Source organism: Anser cygnoides, chromosome 11 (genome assembly GCF_040182565.1).
Source record: "Anser cygnoides isolate HZ-2024a breed goose chromosome 11, Taihu_goose_T2T_genome, whole genome shotgun sequence".
Classification (NCBI taxonomy): Eukaryota; Metazoa; Chordata; class Aves; order Anseriformes; family Anatidae; genus Anser; species Anser cygnoides.
Window position 1 is genome coordinate 11,727,976 of NC_089883.1, and position 20,519 is coordinate 11,748,494.

The following is a 20,519-nucleotide window of genomic DNA, read 5'->3' on the forward strand; positions in this document are numbered from 1 at the left end:
GCCCAGCCCTCGGTGGGTGTTCTGGGGATCCGTCCTCTGCCCCATCACAGGGCACCCCCCCCCCCCCACGCTGCTTCCCACCTCGGAGGTGGGTGCTCGTCTCCAAGACACACCAGCATAGCTCCTCTGTACCTAAGACAGCAACCTCCCTTTGTCCAGCTGCTCACAGTGACTCACGATGATCGGTGTCACCACCAGCCCATGGGGCTGGCAGCTCTTTCGGGGAAATATCAGGAGGAACAGACTATCGGTAAAGCAGAGCCAGGCAAGAGGCTCAAGGCTTTCAGTTTTCTGCACCGTTTGCATTTGAGTATTTGGTGTCATATGTGACTGCAAGTGTCCTGTGTCCCTTTTCTCCTCCATCCCTACTGGCTGTGAGGAGAGGAATGTTGGTGCTAGGGCTGCGCCTGTGCTAGGCTCCTCTGTGAAACAAAAACAAAACACCGCTTATCCTTATCTTGAAGGCCTCTCTGCTATCCTCCTTTCTTTCTGCAAAGCCATAAAAATGATGCAGGGACATTACCAGAACGTTAAAGCTGATGCTTTTCCACACTGGTTCACCTTACTAGTTTTATCTTCTGAGTATCTGACTTCCCTTGACCCTTTTTCCCATGCCCTGAAGACAACCTGCCAAGTGTCACCCCCTTGAAGTGACAGATCAGTTGGTGGCTGTTCAGCAGACCACAGATTTGGAGGTTAAATGCTTCATTCTCATTTTACACTGCCTTATTTCTGAGGATGTACATTACAGGGCTCAATATAAGGGTCACCATCCAGGGTGGACACTAGAGGAGATCATCTTGAGGGAATAGATTAATCTACTCTAATTTACATAGGATTGGAGCTTGGAATATATACTATTGCTATTAGCCAGAGGATAAGATGACTTTCTGGTGTGAAAACCTCTTTTGAATATAGAGGAAGCTTTGGGGGTCAAGTTTAGACCTCTGTGTGCCATAGACGTCCATCCAGATGCTTAAACATAGGTGTCCTAAAACACTTCGGGTGTCCCAGTTTGTATGAGAAGAGCAAATGGGTGTCTCCTTTGCACAAGAAGAAGGAATCTCCCATAGGATTAGGAGAAATCCCACTGCACAGCTGGAAGCCAGGCAGGAAGCACAAAAATTTCTACACTAAGACCAAACATTATGGCTAGGCACCCTCTCATGCCTAGATGAGGACCTGAGGATAAGCTTGTAGCAGCGTTCTAGTTAGATTCTGGGGGCTGAAGCTGAAGGTGCAGCTCAGCAAGGATCAGACAAGAGCTGTGTGTGTATATATATAAAGCAAGCAAGCTTTCCTATGAGCTATTTACATACATACCAGCCCCAGGGTGATGACAAGGGTACCGATGAGCACGGTGCTTTTCCCAGTCATTGGTGTCCAACACCGTGAGACCCAATAGTCCATAGATACTTAGGCAGGTTGTGGTCGGCATCCTGCCGGTGCAGTAGGCATCAACATCTTGTGGGTGCCCCCGCAGAGGCAATGCTGACCTCAGTTGATGTTCCTGCCTCACGGGACACAGAGCAATTTGCTCCGTTTATACCCCTGCACGCTCCCAGACCTGGAGCGGGCACCGATTGGCAGCCCTGGTCCCAGGGAGCACCCAGCAGCCCCTGATAGGTTACTGCAATTATGCACAGCACAAGTGGCCAGCGTGTGCGGTGCTGATGGCAGTAATTTTTTCCACACCAGATGACTTACGGCCTGGCACCATATCTGCTGAACAAACAACATGCGTTATCACAAGGACAGAGTTCCACCTTGTTCGTGTCACAACAGCACGACAGGGCTTTCCACAGAATGTTTGTCTTACAAGTGCTGCAGTTTCACACCGGGCCAACCTAACGGGGTTTTTAGTCCTAACACAAGCAATCATGGTCTATTAAGGTATCTCAAGGAAGACGTGGTAACTTCAAGGTGTTCTGTCATGACCATGTCTCTAGATGTCTTAGACTAAGACCTCAGCAGAAAGAGGTTCTTTGTCCCTAGCCACGTATTCAGACCCCCATCCTCTGTGCACACCCAGATGCCCTCTATGTCCCCTCCTGTGTGCATAGACCTTTCCTTTCCCCTTATACGCACTCATCTGACATTGGCCTCCATGCAAGCTCTGACCACAACCTCTCCCCTGCTGATGGGCTTTTTTTCCCCCCCTCCCCTGTTTCCCATCAGGTCCATTTTCATCATTGCCTTCTCCTCCATCCCCCTATATCCTCTTCCTGGGTCCTCTGGGTCTTCCCCCCCCTTTGCTGTCTTTTCTGCCCTCTTGGATTCCCCTCCATCCCCAACCAGGGGGTCTCAGGGCCCATGCTCCAGTGATGCCTCTGTTAGAGCCAGGGGACTCAGGCACAGCGGTGGCTGCCCACAGGAGCCACAGGCGCTTGTTAATCACCTTTTTATTTTATTCCAAGTGCTGTACAGAAATTCACCCCCATAGGTGCTCCCAGTGCCCCTGTGCAGACCGGCCTCAGCACCCGCCACACACTGCTGCAGGGCGTGAGGCCGAAATAAATTACCCGTGTTCCCTGCCAGTGCACCATGGCTCACCCAAAGTGCCCCACACCCAAGTTCTGGTTGCTTCAAAACTCAAAGTCCTTTTATCAGGCCCTGCCCCACTCTCAGGGCTTAGCATGGCATGGCAGCCTCCGATGGCAACGGGGAGCACCTGTGAGGAAGGAGCAAGGTTGAAGCATCAGGCTGTCACACCATCGCAGGGGCAAACTGGACAACATGGACTTGTGTCCTTCAGCACAACAGAGTTTTGTAGACTCATGTCCAACAGGGCAGTGAGAGCCACCAGCACCAACCATCGCTCCTCTCCCAGGGACGTGGTGTCCCCCCGCCAGGTCCCCTCTCTCCATCCAAGAGGGACGGTGGGCACGGGGCAGTGCTAGGTGGTACTCACTCCATCTTGGCCTCCAGGTGGTGGACAGTCTGCTTGTCCAGGTAGCGGCAGAAGAGTGAGAGGAGGTTGCTGGGCAAGAAGAGTGGCTCTACCAACGAGGCCTTGGGGACTTGTGACAGCTCCCGAGCGACCAAGAACACTGTGTCTGTCCTGGAGACACCAAGGGGACAGTGAGTGCCCTGTTGGGCAGCCAATCCCAACCCTACTCACATGGCCCCATCCCCTCACCATGTCTCAAAGTCTCTGCCATGTGGCTCCAGTGGTGTCTCAGAAGACAGCAGCCCCTCACCACGGCTCAGCAGGGAGTAGAGCAAGGTGATGCCAAACTGCAGAGAAGCACCAGGAGGAGCATCATGGCTGTGTGTCCATCCATGATGCCCCCTGCATGCTGGGGATGCCCAACATACCTGGTTCTTCAAGGCCATAGCGAGCGGAAACTCGTCGGACTCAGGCAGGGGCCTGGTAATCTCCTGCAGGACCTCGATGAGCCTGCTGAAGGTCATCCTGCCCACCACCTCATTCAAAGGGCTGTAGAGCAGGGGAAGAGACTGGGCAGGGCAGAGGGGAGAGCAGGGATCTGAGACCGCTCAACCCACCATGGACACAGCCCCATCTCCACCCCACCTTCAGGGTTTCAGGATGATGCTGCATATCCCAGGAGTATACAGCCACCAGGACTGCTTTAATTCCTCCTGAAGACCTTTCTTCCTCCTCCCCACAAGGGCAGAAGCAAAGCCCTGAACCTGCCCTTCACAGCAGCCTCTTCCCATGTCGACCCCACCATCTACCCAGCCTTGCTGGGACCCATCAAGATGGATGCCCACAGGCAGGGTGACAGGGAAAGGATGCAGCCCAGTAACCCCCTGCCCCAGCTGGAGGTGCTCGCCTCATCCAATGCGTCTTTCTTCATGAGGAAGGGCAGGTGGTGGGTGATGGTCAGCAGGATCTTCTCTGCTTGCTCTGAGGCCAGGTGGGGCAGCAGCCGCGCTGTGAGCTTCTTGCCTTTCCGCACACACAGGACCTGCAGGAACTCATCCTCTGCCTCCCTGGGGACAAAGGCTCTGTTGGCACAGACTCTGAGGGACCTGAAGCCCCTCTGCCCATCTGGGTGAGGAACCAGCATCACCTCCCTCACTCCTGCATAGCTCCAGTGGAAGACAAGACTTGTATGTAGGGTCACTACAGAGTATGGAGGACGAGAGCCCATCACCTATGACTTGGAACTCAGCTAGGACCAGGACACACTGCCCACCCCCACCTCACCACAGCCCAAACTCACTCCTCACTGCTGCAAGCTCTGATTTTCAGGGCCTGGTAGATACGCCCCGCTTCCTGGGTCTTCTGCTCCTGCTCCTCTGGGGCCAGGGACACCTTCCGCTGCATCTCCTCCACCTCCAGCAGCTGCAGGAAGAGCTGGAGGAATAACATGGGATAAGGTGTCAGCTTGGAACATCAGACATTCCCCACAGAGCTCCTTGGACAAGACCCAAGCCCCTGCTACATCAGCACCATGCCCCCAAATCAGGACCCTGGCCACTCACCCTCTCAATCCTGTGCAGCGCTCGAAGCCGGTGGCTCCCCGCAGCCTTCAGGAGGGGAGAAAGGAAGGCACAGTTACAGCCAGCACCAGACACCGCCGCCAGCAGAGCACTGGGCCAGCTGCTCCCTGGGGATCAAAGTGACTTCAGGACAAAGACCAACCCCACACGGAAGCCACGGCCACCTCCGGCTGCCCCATCCCACCCTGCTGATGCCACCAATGTGTCACCCAATCCAGCTGTGCACCCCATCCCATACCCAGAGCCAAAGCAACACCCACGCTGCAGCTCCTATTGCTCCTGCTAAATTGCTCCAAGACCTGGAAGACCTGGAGCCCAGTGTCCCCTCACCTACCTCCTCCACCAGGGCATGGTGCACAGCATCAATGGCTCGGCGGGGGCTGTAGCAGGTGGACACAGCGACCTGGCCCAGCGAGCCAGCAATGCGCACCACTGGAAGAGAGCGGGGGGCACAGTGAGAGTGTGCCCCACGTCCCACACCCCACCCCGGCCACCACCACAGCCCCTCACCAGAGTTGTAGGTCTCTACTTTCTGGATGAAGGGTGTCACCAGCTTCGGGGGCTCCTGCTTGTTGCGCCCACCCAGGAGCTCCTCTTCCGCCTGCTTGCGCTCCAGCCGATGGTAGTAGGTCTGCGTGGGAGCCAGGAGGGCAGCTTGGCACCATCCAAGCCCTTTTGCCCCCTGTGCCAAGCCCATTTCTGGATGGGGCTCAGCACCCCAAGCCCCAGCTCCCTCCAGCTCCCCAGGGTGGGAAGCCACAGCCCCAAGGAGCTGCGTGACCCACAGGACCTATGGTAGAGGCTCACCTGGTAGTAGTAGTCATCATCCATGTTCTCACTCTGCAGCTGGATCATCTCCACCTTGATGACCCAATCCTTTTCCTTGCAGGTCATCAGCCCAGCATAAGGGTCAGCTTTAGGGGACCACAGCTTCTTAGGGGAGACACTGTCACGGGGGAGACCACAGCCTGCCGTAAGCACCCAGAGCCCCCCCCGGGGCACTCCCAAGACCCCCGGGCCCTCCATACCTCTGCACCGTCCCGCCTTGCTGCTGCCGCTGGGTCAGGATGCGCTGGTGCTGGGGGTGCAGCTGGGTGAGGTGGCTGGGCATGCTGGGAAGGGCGACAGCGAAGGCTGAAGACACTGCGGTGGCTCCAGCGCATCCCCTGGAACATCCCCTGGTCTGTTCTCAGCATGGTCCCACAAGGGCCCCCAACTCCTTTGGTTTGCAATGGTGGGCAGTGATGTGCTCATGGCACTCCTGTCCATCCTGAACTCACTCGGACCAAAAACCTCCTTGCCATCACAAGCAGGGCTCAGCACCCACACTTGAGCCATCCCCATGGAGCCACCAGCTTCTCTGGGGGCTGCAGCACCCCTCCCCTGCACCCAGCTTCAAAACCCGACTCGCCGCCCCTTCTACCTGAAGTTGAACTGGCTGCTGGCCGAGGGGCTGAAGAAGGGAGAGGGGTCCAGAGACGGAGACATCGGGCCGAAGTGCATGGCAAGGGGCCGCGGCGGGGTGCCAATGTTGGGTGACAGGGGCCTGAAAGGGGTTGGAGGTGCGTACCCCGTGGACTGGAAAGGAAGGAAGAAGCAGTCAGGTGGCAGGACACCCTGCTGTCACCTCCAAGGGCTCCTGGAGGGATGGCCTGATTCTGCCAATGTCACATTTCATGCTCCCATCCCAGGCAAGGGTACCCTGGCGTCATGCTGCTGCCCAGCACACCCCAGATCCATCAGCAGTGCTCCAACATGCCACCAAGCACAAGGTCACACCCAATGCAGGGACATCAGAATAAACAGGTTCATGAAGCCATAGCTACACCCTCCCCATCATGTATGGAGAAGGGCACCCAGGATGAGACCAAGATGGAAAAGCTGCTGCCTGGGGAGGTGCTGAGCTGTGCTTGGAGGTGGCTCTTCCAGGACATGGTACCATCTGTGGGGACAGTGGTGGCCTGCTGCATTACCTGGTTGGAAGCAAAGAGAGAAGAAGCTCTGCGGGCTGGTGGGAAGGGCCGAGGGGAGCACGTGGAGCGCGGCATCAAAGGCGGCTGCTGCAGGGACAAGTAGACATTACTGGGACCAGCTGGGCACTGGTAATGTGGTCACAGCCACGAATCCCAGCCTGATGGTGGGTTTCATAGGGGACAGAGGCATCGCAGAGCTGGGGACAGCTTCTGGAGCAGAGAGGGCAGAGGAAGGGGTGAGCAAGACACCCTGAGAGCCCGTACCTGCCGGAGGAAGCGCTGGGGGAAAGACTTGGGGGACATCCCTCTGAAGTCGGGGCGCTTGAGCCGGGGAGAGCCCGCATACCCCCTCTGCACAGGGGAGCCGAGGAAGTCGAGGGCCACGTTGGCGGCAGGAGGGGGCGTCTCCAGGACCTGCAGGATGGCTTTGTCCTGTGGGAAGAAGCAGCAAGAGATGGGAATGCAGCCCTGTCCACATGCCACAACAGGGGACAGGTGGGGATACCCCTAGGACCCACCTCCAGCATGTGGTGGGCTGTGATGCTACTGGGGCAGGAGCCCCACACCATGGGCTCCATGGCCAGCTGGAAGACAGAGAGAGGTCAGCATGGGGAGAAGAGGGGCAGGGAACACTCAGACCCTGTTACCAATGAGGAGGGGACATTTTTACCATGTCCTCTTTGCCGAATTCTGCCCAGACAGAGCCAATCCTGCTGTCCAGCACTGCTGAGTCCTGGCTCTGGGAGCAAAAAGGACAGTTAATGGCACACACTTGGCCACAGCACCATGGGCCTGCCCTTGTCCCTCCCAGAACCACTCCTTGCCCTCTGTAGGGCACAACCCACAGTGTGTGGATGGAAGGACAAGCGGCAGGTCCATATCAGTATCTTTGCTTGGACACTGGGGGCTCAGCACCTGGGTCCCCCTCCCACCCCACTCAGGCATCACCTCCAGTGTGGGCTTGCTCTGCACAGCTCTCATCACCGCTGGGTCTCCCAAGTCGTTGGGCTCATCCTCATGCTGTTCCTCAGCCCCCAACTCTTCTTCCTCTTCTTCTTCCTCCTCGGAGCCCACCTGCTCAGCCTCTGGCTCCATCCCACCTTCACTCTGGGGCTCTCCCTGCTCCTCTGATGGTGGCTGCCCCTCATCTGCTTGGGGCTCCTCCTTGGTCTCCACAAGCTCAGGGCTCCTCTCCAAAGGCACTTGGGTTTTCGCAGCATCCTCCTCAGTGGAGTCACGGTCTTGCAGGGGAAAGCAGAGCGTGTTGGGGGTAAATAAGTGCCCAGGAAAATGCCACCAGGCTCCCTACTGAACTCTTTGTTAGGCATAAGGACACACCCCACCTGGGGAACACCTTCCTCACCCCCAACCTCTATCCTCATCCCACCAGGTGCTGGCTGGTCAGCCCAAGTCTGGGGCTCCCCTTAACCTTACCCAACCCAAATGTCATCTCATTGTACAGGTCAAGCTCCTCATCCTCCTCGGCCATCTCCTGCAGCAGAGGCACATCTTCCACTAGCAGGTAGTCCTCAAGGATCTGGGGGTGAGAAGGCAAAAGCAGCATGGACACCACCAAAGGAGACAGCTGGGGAAGAAGAAACCCTAACCAGCCCCCATAACGGGGGGAAACCCAGCCCTTCCTTGCTGCTAGTCCCACAGCTCATGGCTGCCCCACAGCTGGAAGAGAAGAGCAGGAGCAACCCCCAGGCACCAGCACGGGTCAGCCCGGTGCCAGGGCCCACCTGCTCCCCAGCCCTGCCACTTGTGGCTCCCAGGGACCAAGCCTAACCCAGCGAGGACCCGCTGAGCTCAGCACAGCACAAACACCCACAGAAACACCCTGACACGAGAGCACCAGCACCGCAGCTGCCAGCAAAGAGTGCCGTGAAGAACCCTAGCGGTCCCCACGCGCCACCATTAGGCTTCAGAGTGAACACCCCGCCGCGGCAGCGAGAGGGACAGCGGAGGGAAGGCTGCCCCGAGCAGAGCCGTGCCGGGGCGGAGCGGGACAGGGCAGGGCAGGGCAGGGCGGGCACTCACAACCGGCTCGCCGCCCTCCGCCATGCCGCGGCACCGCCCGCCCCCGCCTCCCTCTACGGGGCCGCGCTGCCCCCGCCGCCGCCTTTTACCGGCCGCCGGCACCGCGCATGCGCGGCCGCCCCGCCCCGCCCCCTCGGACAGGCCACGCCCCCCCTCGTGCCCCGCGGGGGTCCGAGGGCGGGGCGGGGCGGGGCTGCGGTTGCGGGGCTCCCGTTAGGGCGGTGGAAACGAAAGCGAAAGCGAAAGGCACGCACTGCGCACGCGCGCCGCGCCGCCGGCTGGTTTCTCCAACCTCAGTGCTGCCCGTCTGCATGGATACCAGTGACGCGGCGGAGAAGCCGCCTCGCCATTGGCCGCGCGCCGCGGCGGTGATAAATAGGAGCGGGCGCGCGGGCGGAGCCATTCATCGAGGAGAACGGAGAGGCGCGGGTCGGGTGGCGGAGACATGGAGCTGGCGGCCAAGGCGGCGATCGTGGCGCTGGTGGCGCTGGTGGCGCTGCTCGGCCTGGGGCAGGCCAAGGGTGAGTGCCCGGCGCCGCGAGGGGCGCGGTAGCGGCGGTGACGGGGCCGCCCCCGGGACTTCGCCGTCCCCGGTGGCCCCGGCGCTCAGCGCTGCCTTGCCCCCCGCAGCGGCACCCAAGGTGCAGGTGTACTCCCGGCACCCTGTCACCGCGGGCTCCGAGAACGTCCTCAACTGCTACGTGGAGGGCTTCCACCCCCCCAAGATCGACATCACCTTGCTGAAGAATGGGGAGCCCATGAAGAACGTCAAGTATTCCGACATGTCCTTCAACGACGACTGGACCTTCCACCGCCTGGTGTACGCCACCTTCACGCCCACCAAGAGCGACGTCTACACCTGCAGGGTGGACCACGAGGCCTTCACGGAGCCCCAGTCCTTCAGATGGGGTATGGTTTCCTCTCTGCTTGTCACTGTTGTTCTTGTCCAGAAGCCAAGCTTCACTGATTTCTATCTCAGCCTCTCTAGAAACAGGGTGCTGTAACGGGGTGCGTTTTGAAGGGCTTGTTCTAGACATATGTGAGCACCAGCAAAATTAACTTGGTTTCAGCCAAGGCCTGAAAAGACTGTTCCAAACCCATGCGAGAGTTAGTTCGCAGCAGATAGGAAAGGTTTGCTTTGGTATTGCCAAAGGTTCTCTAGGTAGTTGGTCCCTGGCTTCCTGGCCTGCCTGTGCTGTGCCTGACAACTGTTAATGGAATTCTCTGGGTGGATTTATCTAAAAAAGATGGGTGATGCAATGATTTTTGGCTTTAATCTAGTGGTAAAGAATGACACTGTTTAGATCACGCTTACTGAAATTCTTGTCTTCCAAGCCAAGACTTCTGGTGCTCCTCTTAATGCTGATGGCAGCACGTGAGCATGAAGTTCTGGTCTGAGGGCTGCTGGGCATCTCCTGAGGCAAACCAAGATCTTTCCAGCCCTTGGTTGTTGGGTGAAGCCTTCTAAGAGTAAAGCGTGATGCCTGGGGTGAACATAAAGAAGAATGCAACAGTGGGGAGTGATTTTTGGTGACCTGGTCTGTGGTTGGTGGCAGGAAGCACAAAGCCAAGCAAGGGTAGCTCTGTGAGGCTGTTCCCCACAAGGGTGGGCTCTACAGTGACTGCAGGGAGGGACTGCTGTTTGCTCTGAAGCCTAATGCTCTATATTTCTTTCTTGTAGATCCAGACTACTAAGATGTGCTTATCACATGTGATAATCACGGTGAGTTACACTCGTATTTTGTGTGCCGGTGGTAAAGGGAACGTGGACTGCTCTCTGTGGAGGGAAGTATGTAGCTTGCAGAGTTGAGGAACAAAAAGAGTGACCACAAAAACCCCTCGTGTTGCCACTGAATGGGGACAGAGCTATTCTGAAGCTCTTACTACTTACTAAATATGGTTAATCCTGCGCTGGGCATAGGGTGTTATTTTGGTAACTTGTGATGTGCGAGGCACAGATCGGTGTAAACAGCTAGCTTAGCTCTTGATAGAGAAAATTGAGGATGTGTGGCTGTAAGAGCTGCGGTGCCAGCTGAAACTGAAACTCCTCTGTTGAGTACTCCGGTTGAGGCTGGATAATTATTGACGATGTGCAGGACAAGCCTTTGCCAGGCCTTACAGGAATTACCCCCGTCCCTCCCGTTGGTTCAGAAAATGTTAACAAAGACTGAGACTGAGTCATGAGTCACATGGACTTTGGAAAAACCCTTGGGCATCGCTTCGTAAGATGTAGAAAGATCAGAGTCCTTTCCTTGCCACTGTCTAGTGCTGTTTTCCCTAAAGGTCTCCAACAAAGGCTGGGAGGGGTGTTGGTCTTCAGGGACAGAAAACTGGAGGTGAGGTCACCAGCTTTCTGGGATGAGGAACAGGATATACTCTTAATTAGCAGCAGAAATGTGTGTGGTACTGAGGGATGGGGAAAGGCTCAGGAAATTCACCCAGAGTGGAAAATGGTTGGATTGGAAGAATATTTAGAAGGGATGCCACAAGCGGTTAGATACTTTCTTGTAGCTGCTGCCTGGGACACGTTGCTGAGGTAAATGGGCCTGTGATTCGATGCAGTACAGACAATTCTGGGTTACAGAGCTCAGACAAATGATATGGTACCTCTGCCACTTTCCTGGGGATGGAGACCCAGCCCTAGAGCTGGGCCTGGGGTATGCCGTGCCCCAGTGGTTTTAGTGGGATGTCTGCATGAAGGTTGCTGATGGTGAGGGATGCCAAGCTTGGTTGGGCTGGACTGTAGGGCAGCGACAGTCCTGACTTTGTTGGAGTCTGGGGGTAAGGATTTGCAGAGCTGGGTTAGAGGAGGCGAGAGCAGGATAAAGCAAGAATGTCTGTGCAGACAGTGTTTAGGGTGCAGAGCACTGATCATCTAAGCTTGTTGAAGTCTGAACCCCCAGGGCAGAAGGGATTGAAAGTGGTTTCTGCAGTGTTCAACGGTGGGTCTGTGTGCCTGTAGCTGGGACTCTGCAGTTAGAATTCCCCTGTGGAAAGCTCTTCCTAAAAAATTACGATTGAAGCTATGCAGAGTGACTGATGCTAGTCTTCTCTCTCCCATGCAGGTCTGAAGATTTTTGCCCTGCAAGTCAAAATGAATTTGAGCTTCTGTCCTTTCTGCATATGATGGAAAAGAGCAATTGTCTTCATCATGAAATTCCTTCTCTTTACAATGCTAGGGGTCACCTACAGTTAACAGTGGTTGTCTGAACTCGCTGTATTATGTTCCTGGCCTTTTTCACTATGAAATTAAAATGCTGAGGAATTGAGAGGAAAAGTGGGCGGAGGGAGGGAGGGAGGGCTTGAACACTGAGGCATGTGGCAGATGTTCTGCAAGCGCAGTCATGCTGTGCTGTTGAACCACCCTGACCTGGTGGTTAGAATGGAGATGCAAAGTGAGCTGATCTGGGGGGAAGGAGGGGGGAATTCTGAAAATTTGGCTATGTACCAGGAGATTTGTAATGCAAATTCACACCTTCAAAACGTGTGCATAACTACCCCCCCCAGTAATATAATTAAAAAAAACAACCTCTAACATCTGCTCTCCATAAACATGTCTGGCTGTAGCGACAATTGGTTGGTTTTGTAGAATCATTATTAAAGAACTATTATTACAGCTTATCATTAAAATATCCTTCACCCCAAACTAGTATGCTAACTAGGCTTTTCTGAGCACATAGGTATAAGTGTCTGCATTACCCATTAGAAAATTGTAGCTCTTTAGTGGTCTGAAGTGTACGTAATTTTTATCTAAATACAATCAGAAAACTTAAAAGGAGTCTGTCTTTCTGAAGTGTATTTGTCTTTAAAGTATTTCTCCAGAGTCCTGTACCAGCCTGAACCAATTTTTTGGACTCTGCTGGCTGCTGGGTCATGGGCTGATCCAGAGTATGGTGGAGCTGCACTTGGCTGCACTTTTTTTCCCCCACTGAGAAGGTGCAAGCACACTTTCCTTTCGGGGGGGAGACACTTAGTCCCTCAAAGGGGAAAAAACAAACAAAAACAGGACATCTGGCTAAGGCTTTTCACGGCATGTGGTGTCAAAGATGGACTGAGGGGAAGCAGGATGTATCAGCTAGTTTCATTTCCTCTTTTTTTTCTTTTTTTTTTTTTTTAATTCTGCAACGGGCTAGCTACAGCACATGGCCTTGTGGGGGCTGTTCTGTCACACCTCAAGCTCAACAAGAATTTGATGGCATTACCCAAAAATGGTGATACTGCAGGAGCTGTGCTGCACAGCTGGGCAGCCTGCTTTAATTTTATGAAGCAGCTGTTGTGATTCCTTGGTCCTGCTAGATCAAGGGGGATCTGGTTAGCACAGAGCTCATACCTGAACAAAGATTCCTGGCTACCTGGTGTGTGTGGTTTATTGCACTTGCTCTCATGGGTAAAGATTCACTGAGGCTTGCATATGCCAAGGCATCACATACTCAAGGTTTACCCAATCTCAGTTTACTTCACAGCCTTTTCTGTTACATTTGCACTTTCCATGATGAACACGGAGAAGAGAACCTGCCATATGCAAACCTCTGGCTTTCTGCTTTGCTTGAAACTATGTTTTACTCAAATTGTTTACTACAAGGGGCACACTCTCCTAGCCTCGGATTAGAATCAGTCAGGAAATGCTAGCTGCTCTGGGAATTTCTATCCAGCAGGAAAGGTGTGCTGGTGGGGCACTGGTCTTACCCAGGGGTTGCTGTCCATCTTCTTCCGGACCCTTTGTTCAACCCAACAGTCTCAGGTGGAGGAGGCAGATGAAGACCTTGGGGTCTCCACTGGGGTGTTGGTGGTGGGTTACATGTTCCCTATCCAGAAAAATCCTGTGTGAGTACAAAGATGGGTTCAGGACCTTGGGGGGGGGGGGAGGGGTGTCGGTCTGAGGCGCTGTCCTCTGCAGGAGCAAGGGGAACCCTCAGGAGCATTCAAACCAGGATGTCACGCCTGGGTGGCCATGCAAAACACACATTGCCCAGCCTGGGACAGCAGAGCTCACCCAAGCCACTGCAGAGCTCAGCTTGCAAAGTCAGCCATGCTCTGAATATCAGCCATCCGCACCAGTGGTAGAAGATGGTTTGGGAAGGAAGACAAGGTTGGGAGTTTCCCTCCAGAGACCCTTCTGGAGCAGCACAGCCTGCTGCAAGAACCCAAGGTGGCTTGAGCCACAGACCGTGTCCTGGCCTCCTCTGATTAATGGAGAGCCACCAGGTACCTGCCACCACCCTGGCTTCCCCTTTACTGGCTGCAAATGCATCCAGTGATGCCGGGTGTATTGCACCAATAGGAAAACCTCCTCCTAATTAAGACGTGAGCTCTGCACAAGCTGAAAATGCTACGGCACAGGTGGTGCAAAAAGACCACATTGCTGAAGGAAACATCCAACAACATCATGCTGCACTAGGGAAGTTGTTGCCCTGATTGCATCTGTGGGCTTTTTGTGGTATTACTTAGGAATTATTTTGTCAGCGTACTCAAAAATCCCCTTTCTGGGGAGTATGATGCATGGCAGTCCCAAAGGCTGGCGAATTTTGGCTAACACCTGAATTTTGGGATCATTTCTAGAAAAATGTTCTCTGTTTGAGGGGGGTCCAGCTGGGGGGGGGGGGGGGGTAGTCCAGAGGTATCTGGGATGTACTTGCACTACTGCTGCAGTTTTTTCAGTGCGAGTTCCTAGGGGATGGAGTTGTTGAGGGATATCTTGGCAAGTATGAAGCATGAAACAAGCCTCATTTGTGCTTTATGAATTACGAGCAGTTTTGCTGAAAGCAAGCTGTTTCCCAGATCAACCAAGGATGTGTTTTTAGAACGGGTTACTTCTTCAACATCACGTCCCCTTAGAGTCTCTGACACTTCCCCAGTTCCTGCATGACAGGGAGAAAAAAAAACGAAGGGCTCAGGTACAGGAGGAGGGGAAAATCTTTCAAGACAACTGAATATAGATGTCCTCCTGGAAAAGTGGAAACAAGCAGAAATCTCCAGATGCTGGTGCACCTCCAAATGCTTATCTTTACAACTTCAGATTGTGTAAAAACCTGATGAAAAATGAGTATGAATCAAAGACCAGGGCTTTCTGCTTCACTTTTCAGTACTGCTGACATATCACTTGCCTGTTTGGGGCATATTCAACTCTGTTCAGGTTTCCAGAGGTGTCACCAGCCAGGCTAAGTCATGGAGCATTTCTGGAGGACATGGTGGTCAAGCCTTGTACGTAAACCTACCTCAGCTGGTTAAAAAGTCCCACTTGGCCCATCTGTGTGTCTAGCTGAAACCATCCTGAGCTATTTTGGGGCTCCAGAGGCGCTCAGAGCCCTCAGCAGGTCCCTTCCCGCCTCCCCGCCCGGCTGCCCCTCAGCGCTTCCCGCCGCCACCATTGCCCCTCAGGTTCCCGCCTCACCTCAGCGCCTGCCACCCCTCAGGGCTTCCCCTGCGATGTTCCGGGGCCGCCGTGCCTGGTTCTCCCGCAGCGTCCAGCCCGGCCCTCAGCAGCTGTGGGGTGAGCCCTCAGTGGGGCAGGGACCCCCTTTGAGGAGCCCAGGATGGGTCACGGGGAGACCCATGGCTGTGGGGCCCATAATGGGGCCTGGCCTGGGATACCCCAGGCGCACTGGGGTGTGTGGGGACATGTTTGGGGTGTGGCGATGTGTCAGGGTGTGGGGACAAGGGGTATGTAGTGCCCCACTGGTGTGTGTGGGGACACATTGGGGTGGTGGGGGGACACACTGGGGTGTGGGGACACATTGGAATGAGTGGGGCTTGGGGAAACATTGGGATGTGTGGGAATGTGTTGGGGTGTTTGGGGACAAAATGGGGTGGGGAGGGCTCTCGTGGCATGTGTAGGGACATCGAGGTGGGGGGCACATTAGTGGGGGGGCACATTGGGGTATGTGGGGACATGGTGGTATGGAGACACATTGGGGTGTGGGGATGCAATGGCGTGTCGAGCCATGGAGTATGTGGAGACCCACAGGTGTGTGGGGGGGACACATTGGGGGGCTGTGGGGTTGTCTTGGGGTGTGTGGGGGCACACTGGTCTATGGGGACACACTGGGGGGCACACTGAGGTGTGTGTGGGGGAACACATTGGGGGTGTGGAGACACATTGGGGCATATGGGGACGTGTTTAGGGTGTGTGGGGACACACTGAGGGTCTGGGGTCATGTTGGGGTGTGTGGGGCTGTCTTGGGGTGCAGGGGACACATGAGGGGGGTGGCACATTGAGATGTGGGGATCCATTGGTGTGTTGGGGGTATTGTGTGGGGGGGACGTGTTGGGGGGCACACTGGGATGTGGGTGAACACACTGGGATATGTGGGGACATGTTGAGGGTATGTGGCGACATGGAGTGTGTTTGGGGGGGCACAGTGGGGGTGCATGGAAATGGGGGTGTGTGGAAATTCGTTGGTGTCTAGGAACATGTTGGGGTGTGCAGGGACACATTGGGGACATAATGGAATGTGGGGACAAATCGGGGTCTGAGGATGTCTTGGAGTGTGTGGACACACACTGGGTTGCCTCCCGTCATCCTCACCCTGGTTCTTCCTCCTGCAGTGGCTGGCGGAGGGCTGCTCACCCGCTGGCAGGATGCCGACTACCTCTTCAGCAGCGATGCCGCCCACCCCGACACCCGCAGGTTGTCCCTCTCCCCAGCTGTCCCCGCCACTGCCACCTCCTCGCTGCCCGGCACATGCTTGGGAAGTGTCTGTGGTCACTGTTAGCCCCTTCCATTGCATGCGTGGTGTGCTGGAGGGGCTCAGCCGTGCGGCCATGTAGAGACAGCAAAAGTAAAAGCACAGCTAACAGTTGTGTTAGCCCAGTATTTAATGGGTGTAAACATCCTCTGCAGGTCAGGGTGGTGTTTTGGAAGTGCTTTGTACAGTTACTGCTGCGGTCTGCTGGGGTTTTACTGCTTAGTCTGGTCTGATACAGAGCTCATGCATGTGAAAACCTGTACCCACAATAAAGTGTATCCAGAGCTATCCCAGACAAAACATAAAATGGCTGTGAAAATAATGCAGCTTTCCATGCTTGAGGCTGGCTTCAAGCCAGCACTGGGGACGGTGTTGTGAGAAAAGGACGGCGCTGATACTGGCATAGCTTTTTGTGTGGGAAGCGGAGCAAGGTAGGAGCTGATAAAACTGCATTCACACTCCAAGCAGTACTAGCAAAAATAAAACCCACCTACGCTTAGCGCTGGTACAAGACCTCTGCACAGAAACAAGTGATAAAAGATGCCTTCAGTTGTGTAAATCAAAGTAATGGTGCTGCTTTGTTCTTGCTACCTTTGACCTGACATGCTAAAAAAGCTCAGGGTCTAAAACAGAGCTGACACTATTCCCAAGGCCACAGGGTAAACAAGGAAGTAACCACAGGCAAAAAAAGCCAGGGCGGAACATTGTGAAAGCAAAACTGGAGACAAGAATAATCCAGCAGGAAAAGGGTTGAATTGATATTTTCCTTCTGCTTCATATAAAAAGTAAGAGAGCTTGACAATGTTTTTACAGGAGAACTACAGAAGTAAGAGAAGACTATTCAGGGTCTTCCTCCACCTAGTGAATAGCTGTGTAACTTATCACGCAAATATATTTATGTGAGAGAGAATGGTTTCTCCTGATCCTCTGCACCAGGCTTTCCTAGTGGCTGAAATAAGCAGGTTGTTTTAACACATTATTGCTTAGAATTGGCTTAGATTTTGTAAGCTTTCAGACACCGAGGCCAGCTTTGGGAGTGGAATCCAGCAGATCCTTAAACAAAGCCCTTCCTTCAGCCACAGCATTCCCTGGCCCATCCTGCTGGAACAGGACATTGCTGGTAGAGTCTCAGAGTTAGAAAATAACAGTCTTTCCTAGGGTACTTTTTCACCCTGCAAAAGGGCAAAAAGATCCAAGCAGGTCAGTTTTAATGACAACACACATCCTTTTACACTTGTTTTACCCAAAGCTGCCCCCTAGCCCTGTATCTCCAGATTGATCGAAGCCAAAGCTGTTTCTGTTCTGCTTTTATTTCAGGCTTACCTTTAGGAACCATTCTTTTTCAGAATACACGAGAGCCTGGAGTACTTGGACGGCAGAGCTACAGTTTTCCATTCCTGCTACCTCTCTGCATGGGCAAACACCAGTGCAGAAATGAAGGAGTCAGTGGTTCTGGGCCACTTTGTTCTGCCTCCTGCCTGCCTGCAAGAAGGTGAGGGAGAACACCAGGTGGGTGCTGCGCTCTCTATTCCCCAGTACACACAGGGGTGCCAACCGGCATCAATCCTTGGTCCCCTCTGCCCTGAGGGTGGGGGATTTCCTTCTGCTGGGAACAATTCTTCCTCCCTGAGGCTGAGGAGTTAATGCTCCATCTATTATACTGTGTTAGGGAGCAACGCCACTCGGTGAGCTCCTGCACCACTGGGCAGTCTTCTTATTTCATGCTTTTACAGTCATTTACTTTTGTTCATGGCAGAAATCAGAAGAAAAACTGGTGGCTTTATTTGGGAGCAGATGGATGATTCCCTTGCAGAACAGGTAAGATGAGAAATACATACTGCAGGAGGTGATGTAAAAATCAGTTGTAGCAACTGGTTTTCATCCCAGACCCTCAACCCAAATATGGGATGAAATGTTCTTGCACTTTTGCTGCATGTGTCCCTCTCAGTGTGACAACCCAGGGACAGAATATTAGGACATGCAGGAGGGATTTTCTCTCTTGCCCATGCAGGCGCACAGTCTGCACATTCTTCTGGGGACTGCCTGTTGCTGAGGTCTGAGTCCAGCCCTTTTGGTGCAGCATTTTCTTTCCCCATGACAATTCCTACTGTGTGCTGTCTTCTTGAAAGGATTTCTCAGTACTTTTGAATCAAAATTCATCATCATCTTTAAAACTTTATTATAAAATATGCTGGAAATCAGGATTTCTAAAACTGCCTCAAGTCAAATGGACTCGGCGCAATTTTAAACTAACTCTGTGCTGACACTAGCAGAGACCTAATGAAGGTCTTCAACCTAATGAAGATCTGCCGGACGAAGCAGAGATGGTGAGAAAAGACTGCAAGCAAGATGTGATGGAGGATGTACTGAACCTCTCTGAAAGGTATTTCAGGCCTCGATGGTAGGATTTGGATATGCCCTTGCCTTTCAGAAGACATCCAACATGAAGGAAATAACATCTTTCTCCCCCAATACAGCAGTGAAGAAAACCCAGGCTCAAGAGCATCGACCCAGGGGGAATTTTCATACCATGCACTTAAGGAATACCCAATGAATAACATGGTGACAGGTAATGTGTAGCATAGGTAGGCTTGTAATAAGTGGAAAATTTGCCCGAAAACAGCTGTGGGTGCTGATGAAGTCATACTCACCCCTTGGGATTGCTCTTTTCCCTTTTACTCTTGCTGGACTCAAAAATGGCTACAGGTTTAACCTGAAAGATTGTAGTTTTTTTGTAGACACTGCTTGTTTCTGATGGAAACTGCTTATTGCTCATTGTCCTAATTTGCATGGCATGTGCAAATATCTGAAGTGGTGCAGCAGTTGTGTAGGGTAAGAAGGTTGAAATTCCTGGGTGGTAGATCAGAGCTCTGTTTCCCTAGACGTTATCTGACACCAATTTCCAGTCATTAGAAACTTGAGAGCGCGATCAGCCTTTGCTGTAATTCCGAGGGCACAGCTGGAATTGGTCCCTTCCCCTCAGCACTTCTCATTTTCCATAGTTCTCATTTCAGCTGAGAAATGAGAAATTAGGTAGCTCAGGGCTCCCGCGGTGAGACCAGCACTTTCCATTCCTAGGCTACACCTCTGCTCGTGACATGAAGAAGTACGTCGGAGAGCTACGTGATTTCATTCCTGGCACCTCGGGTTACACAGCGTACTGGATTCAAAATGAAATCAAAGTTTACTCTGATGTGAAAACAAAAATGAAAAGAAAATTGTAAGTAACAGGTTAACAGCTGTAAGTAGCTGTAAGTAGCTGTAAGTAACAGCTGTAACTCAGCTTAACTGAGTGCTGCCAAAATGCTGTCAGCCATGTACGGCAATTCAATTCTGGTTAGCAACATCCCGCAGTTAGATTTTCTGATGCAGACTTATGGTTATTTTTACTGTCAGTCAGTCTGTGTTCTCACCGTGTTTTAGTTAAATAGTGAAGAGATTGGTGGTATTGAGCTGAGAATTCTGTGGTTAAATCTCCATGGTGTTTGGGGGACTTTATAAATTAGCCCTGTTTGGTTCATCCTGACTACAGCTCAGCATGTTCAGTGTACATTCAAATACCCGGCTACATTTGTTGTAAACATTTTATTCCTAACTATTTAAAACAAATTCCACAGAACACACAAATATAGACGCATCTCCAAAAGACCAAACCCTTTGCCTTTTTATTTGTATGGAGTACTTAAGTCAGTCGACCCATGGCTGCAAACAGCAGCCTTGGAAGAACACGCAGAGCAGAGAAGGAAGTGGCTTCTCATCACAGCCCTGCCTGTAGGACCCAGTGCCCCACAGCACTCGTGGGCTTGTATGGGTTTTGAGCGCAGGCCCTAAACCTCCCCTCAGTAAAACCCACACCAGTCACAGGTGCACTGAGCACTGCAGGTGGTTGTGCCAAGACCCCTCGCCTCACCAGGGGTGCCCAGGGCACCGTGACCACAGGCTGTGGTGCTGGATGATGCCAACAGCCACGGCAGGGACTTGTAGGTCCTCTGCCTGTGCATACAGGATGGGAGAAGTCTTGGGGGTGAAGGTCACAGCTCTCCCACACCTGATGCCCCCTGGGGACATCGCTAGTGGATGGGGTGTCTTGCTGGGGGCTTTGGGGCCTGTCTCCACGGGGGAGCTTCCACCCCCAGACACAGTGCTCTGCTCAGCCCAGTTTGTTCCCCTCATAGAAATAAAATCAGATTTCTCCCTCTTTCATTTAAGCACTAAAAGTCACAAACGCGGTTATAAAAGGCAACTTTTATTCTGGCACAGCACGACCCTGAGAGCTACCCACTCACAAGCAGCACAGCACAAAGCTGGGAGGCGCTGATGGAGAGGACACACCACGCTCGCCCTCTCCTGG

At 53.4% G+C, this 20,519-nt stretch overlaps 3 protein-coding genes across 6 annotated transcripts; 2 read left to right on the forward strand and 1 right to left on the reverse strand.

Annotated features, from left to right (window-relative positions):
• Positions 1 to 2,353: 2,353 nt before the first annotated feature.
• PATL2 (PAT1 homolog 2) lies at positions 2,354 to 8,593 on the reverse strand. Of its 3 annotated transcripts, none has more exons than XM_067003721.1 (19): positions 8,484 to 8,593; positions 7,878 to 7,980; positions 7,392 to 7,684; positions 7,114 to 7,182; positions 6,962 to 7,027; positions 6,708 to 6,875; positions 6,444 to 6,527; positions 5,894 to 6,048; positions 5,499 to 5,582; positions 5,278 to 5,416; positions 4,981 to 5,101; positions 4,805 to 4,902; positions 4,453 to 4,497; positions 4,191 to 4,324; positions 3,798 to 3,957; positions 3,319 to 3,459; positions 3,140 to 3,237; positions 2,912 to 3,061; positions 2,354 to 2,671 (listed from the first exon to the last, which is right to left on the reverse strand). In XM_067003721.1, the coding sequence occupies exons 1-19, from the start codon at positions 8,505 to 8,507 to the stop codon at positions 2,632 to 2,634; spliced, it is 2,172 nt and encodes a 723-aa protein (XP_066859822.1). In that variant the 5' UTR covers positions 8,508 to 8,593; the 3' UTR covers positions 2,354 to 2,631. The 3 variants fall into 3 exon arrangements, with proteins under 3 accessions (XP_066859822.1, XP_047937493.1, XP_047937494.1); XM_048081536.2 differs by having other exon boundaries at positions 6,444 to 6,530; XM_048081537.2 differs by lacking the exon at positions 8,484 to 8,593 and adding an exon at positions 8,275 to 8,446 and having other exon boundaries at positions 6,444 to 6,530.
• Positions 8,594 to 8,844: 251 nt separating this feature from the next.
• B2M (beta-2-microglobulin) lies at positions 8,845 to 12,261 on the forward strand. The gene is made up of 4 exons (XM_048081539.2): positions 8,845 to 9,004; positions 9,114 to 9,392; positions 10,165 to 10,206; positions 11,549 to 12,261. The coding sequence occupies exons 1-3, from the start codon at positions 8,929 to 8,931 to the stop codon at positions 10,176 to 10,178; spliced, it is 369 nt and encodes a 122-aa protein (XP_047937496.1). The 5' UTR covers positions 8,845 to 8,928; the 3' UTR covers positions 10,179 to 10,206; positions 11,549 to 12,261.
• Positions 12,262 to 12,410: 149 nt separating this feature from the next.
• TERB2 (telomere repeat binding bouquet formation protein 2) lies at positions 12,411 to 20,061 on the forward strand. 2 transcript variants are annotated; one of them, XM_013198915.3, is made up of 7 exons: positions 12,411 to 14,973; positions 16,029 to 16,110; positions 17,515 to 17,660; positions 17,925 to 17,986; positions 18,439 to 18,551; positions 18,646 to 18,737; positions 19,247 to 20,061. In XM_013198915.3, the coding sequence occupies exons 1-7, from the start codon at positions 14,910 to 14,912 to the stop codon at positions 19,390 to 19,392; spliced, it is 705 nt and encodes a 234-aa protein (XP_013054369.2). In that variant the 5' UTR covers positions 12,411 to 14,909; the 3' UTR covers positions 19,393 to 20,061. The 2 variants fall into 2 exon arrangements, with proteins under 2 accessions (XP_013054369.2, XP_047937495.1); XM_048081538.2 differs by having other exon boundaries at positions 18,442 to 18,551.
• Positions 20,062 to 20,519: the final 458 nt, after the last annotated feature.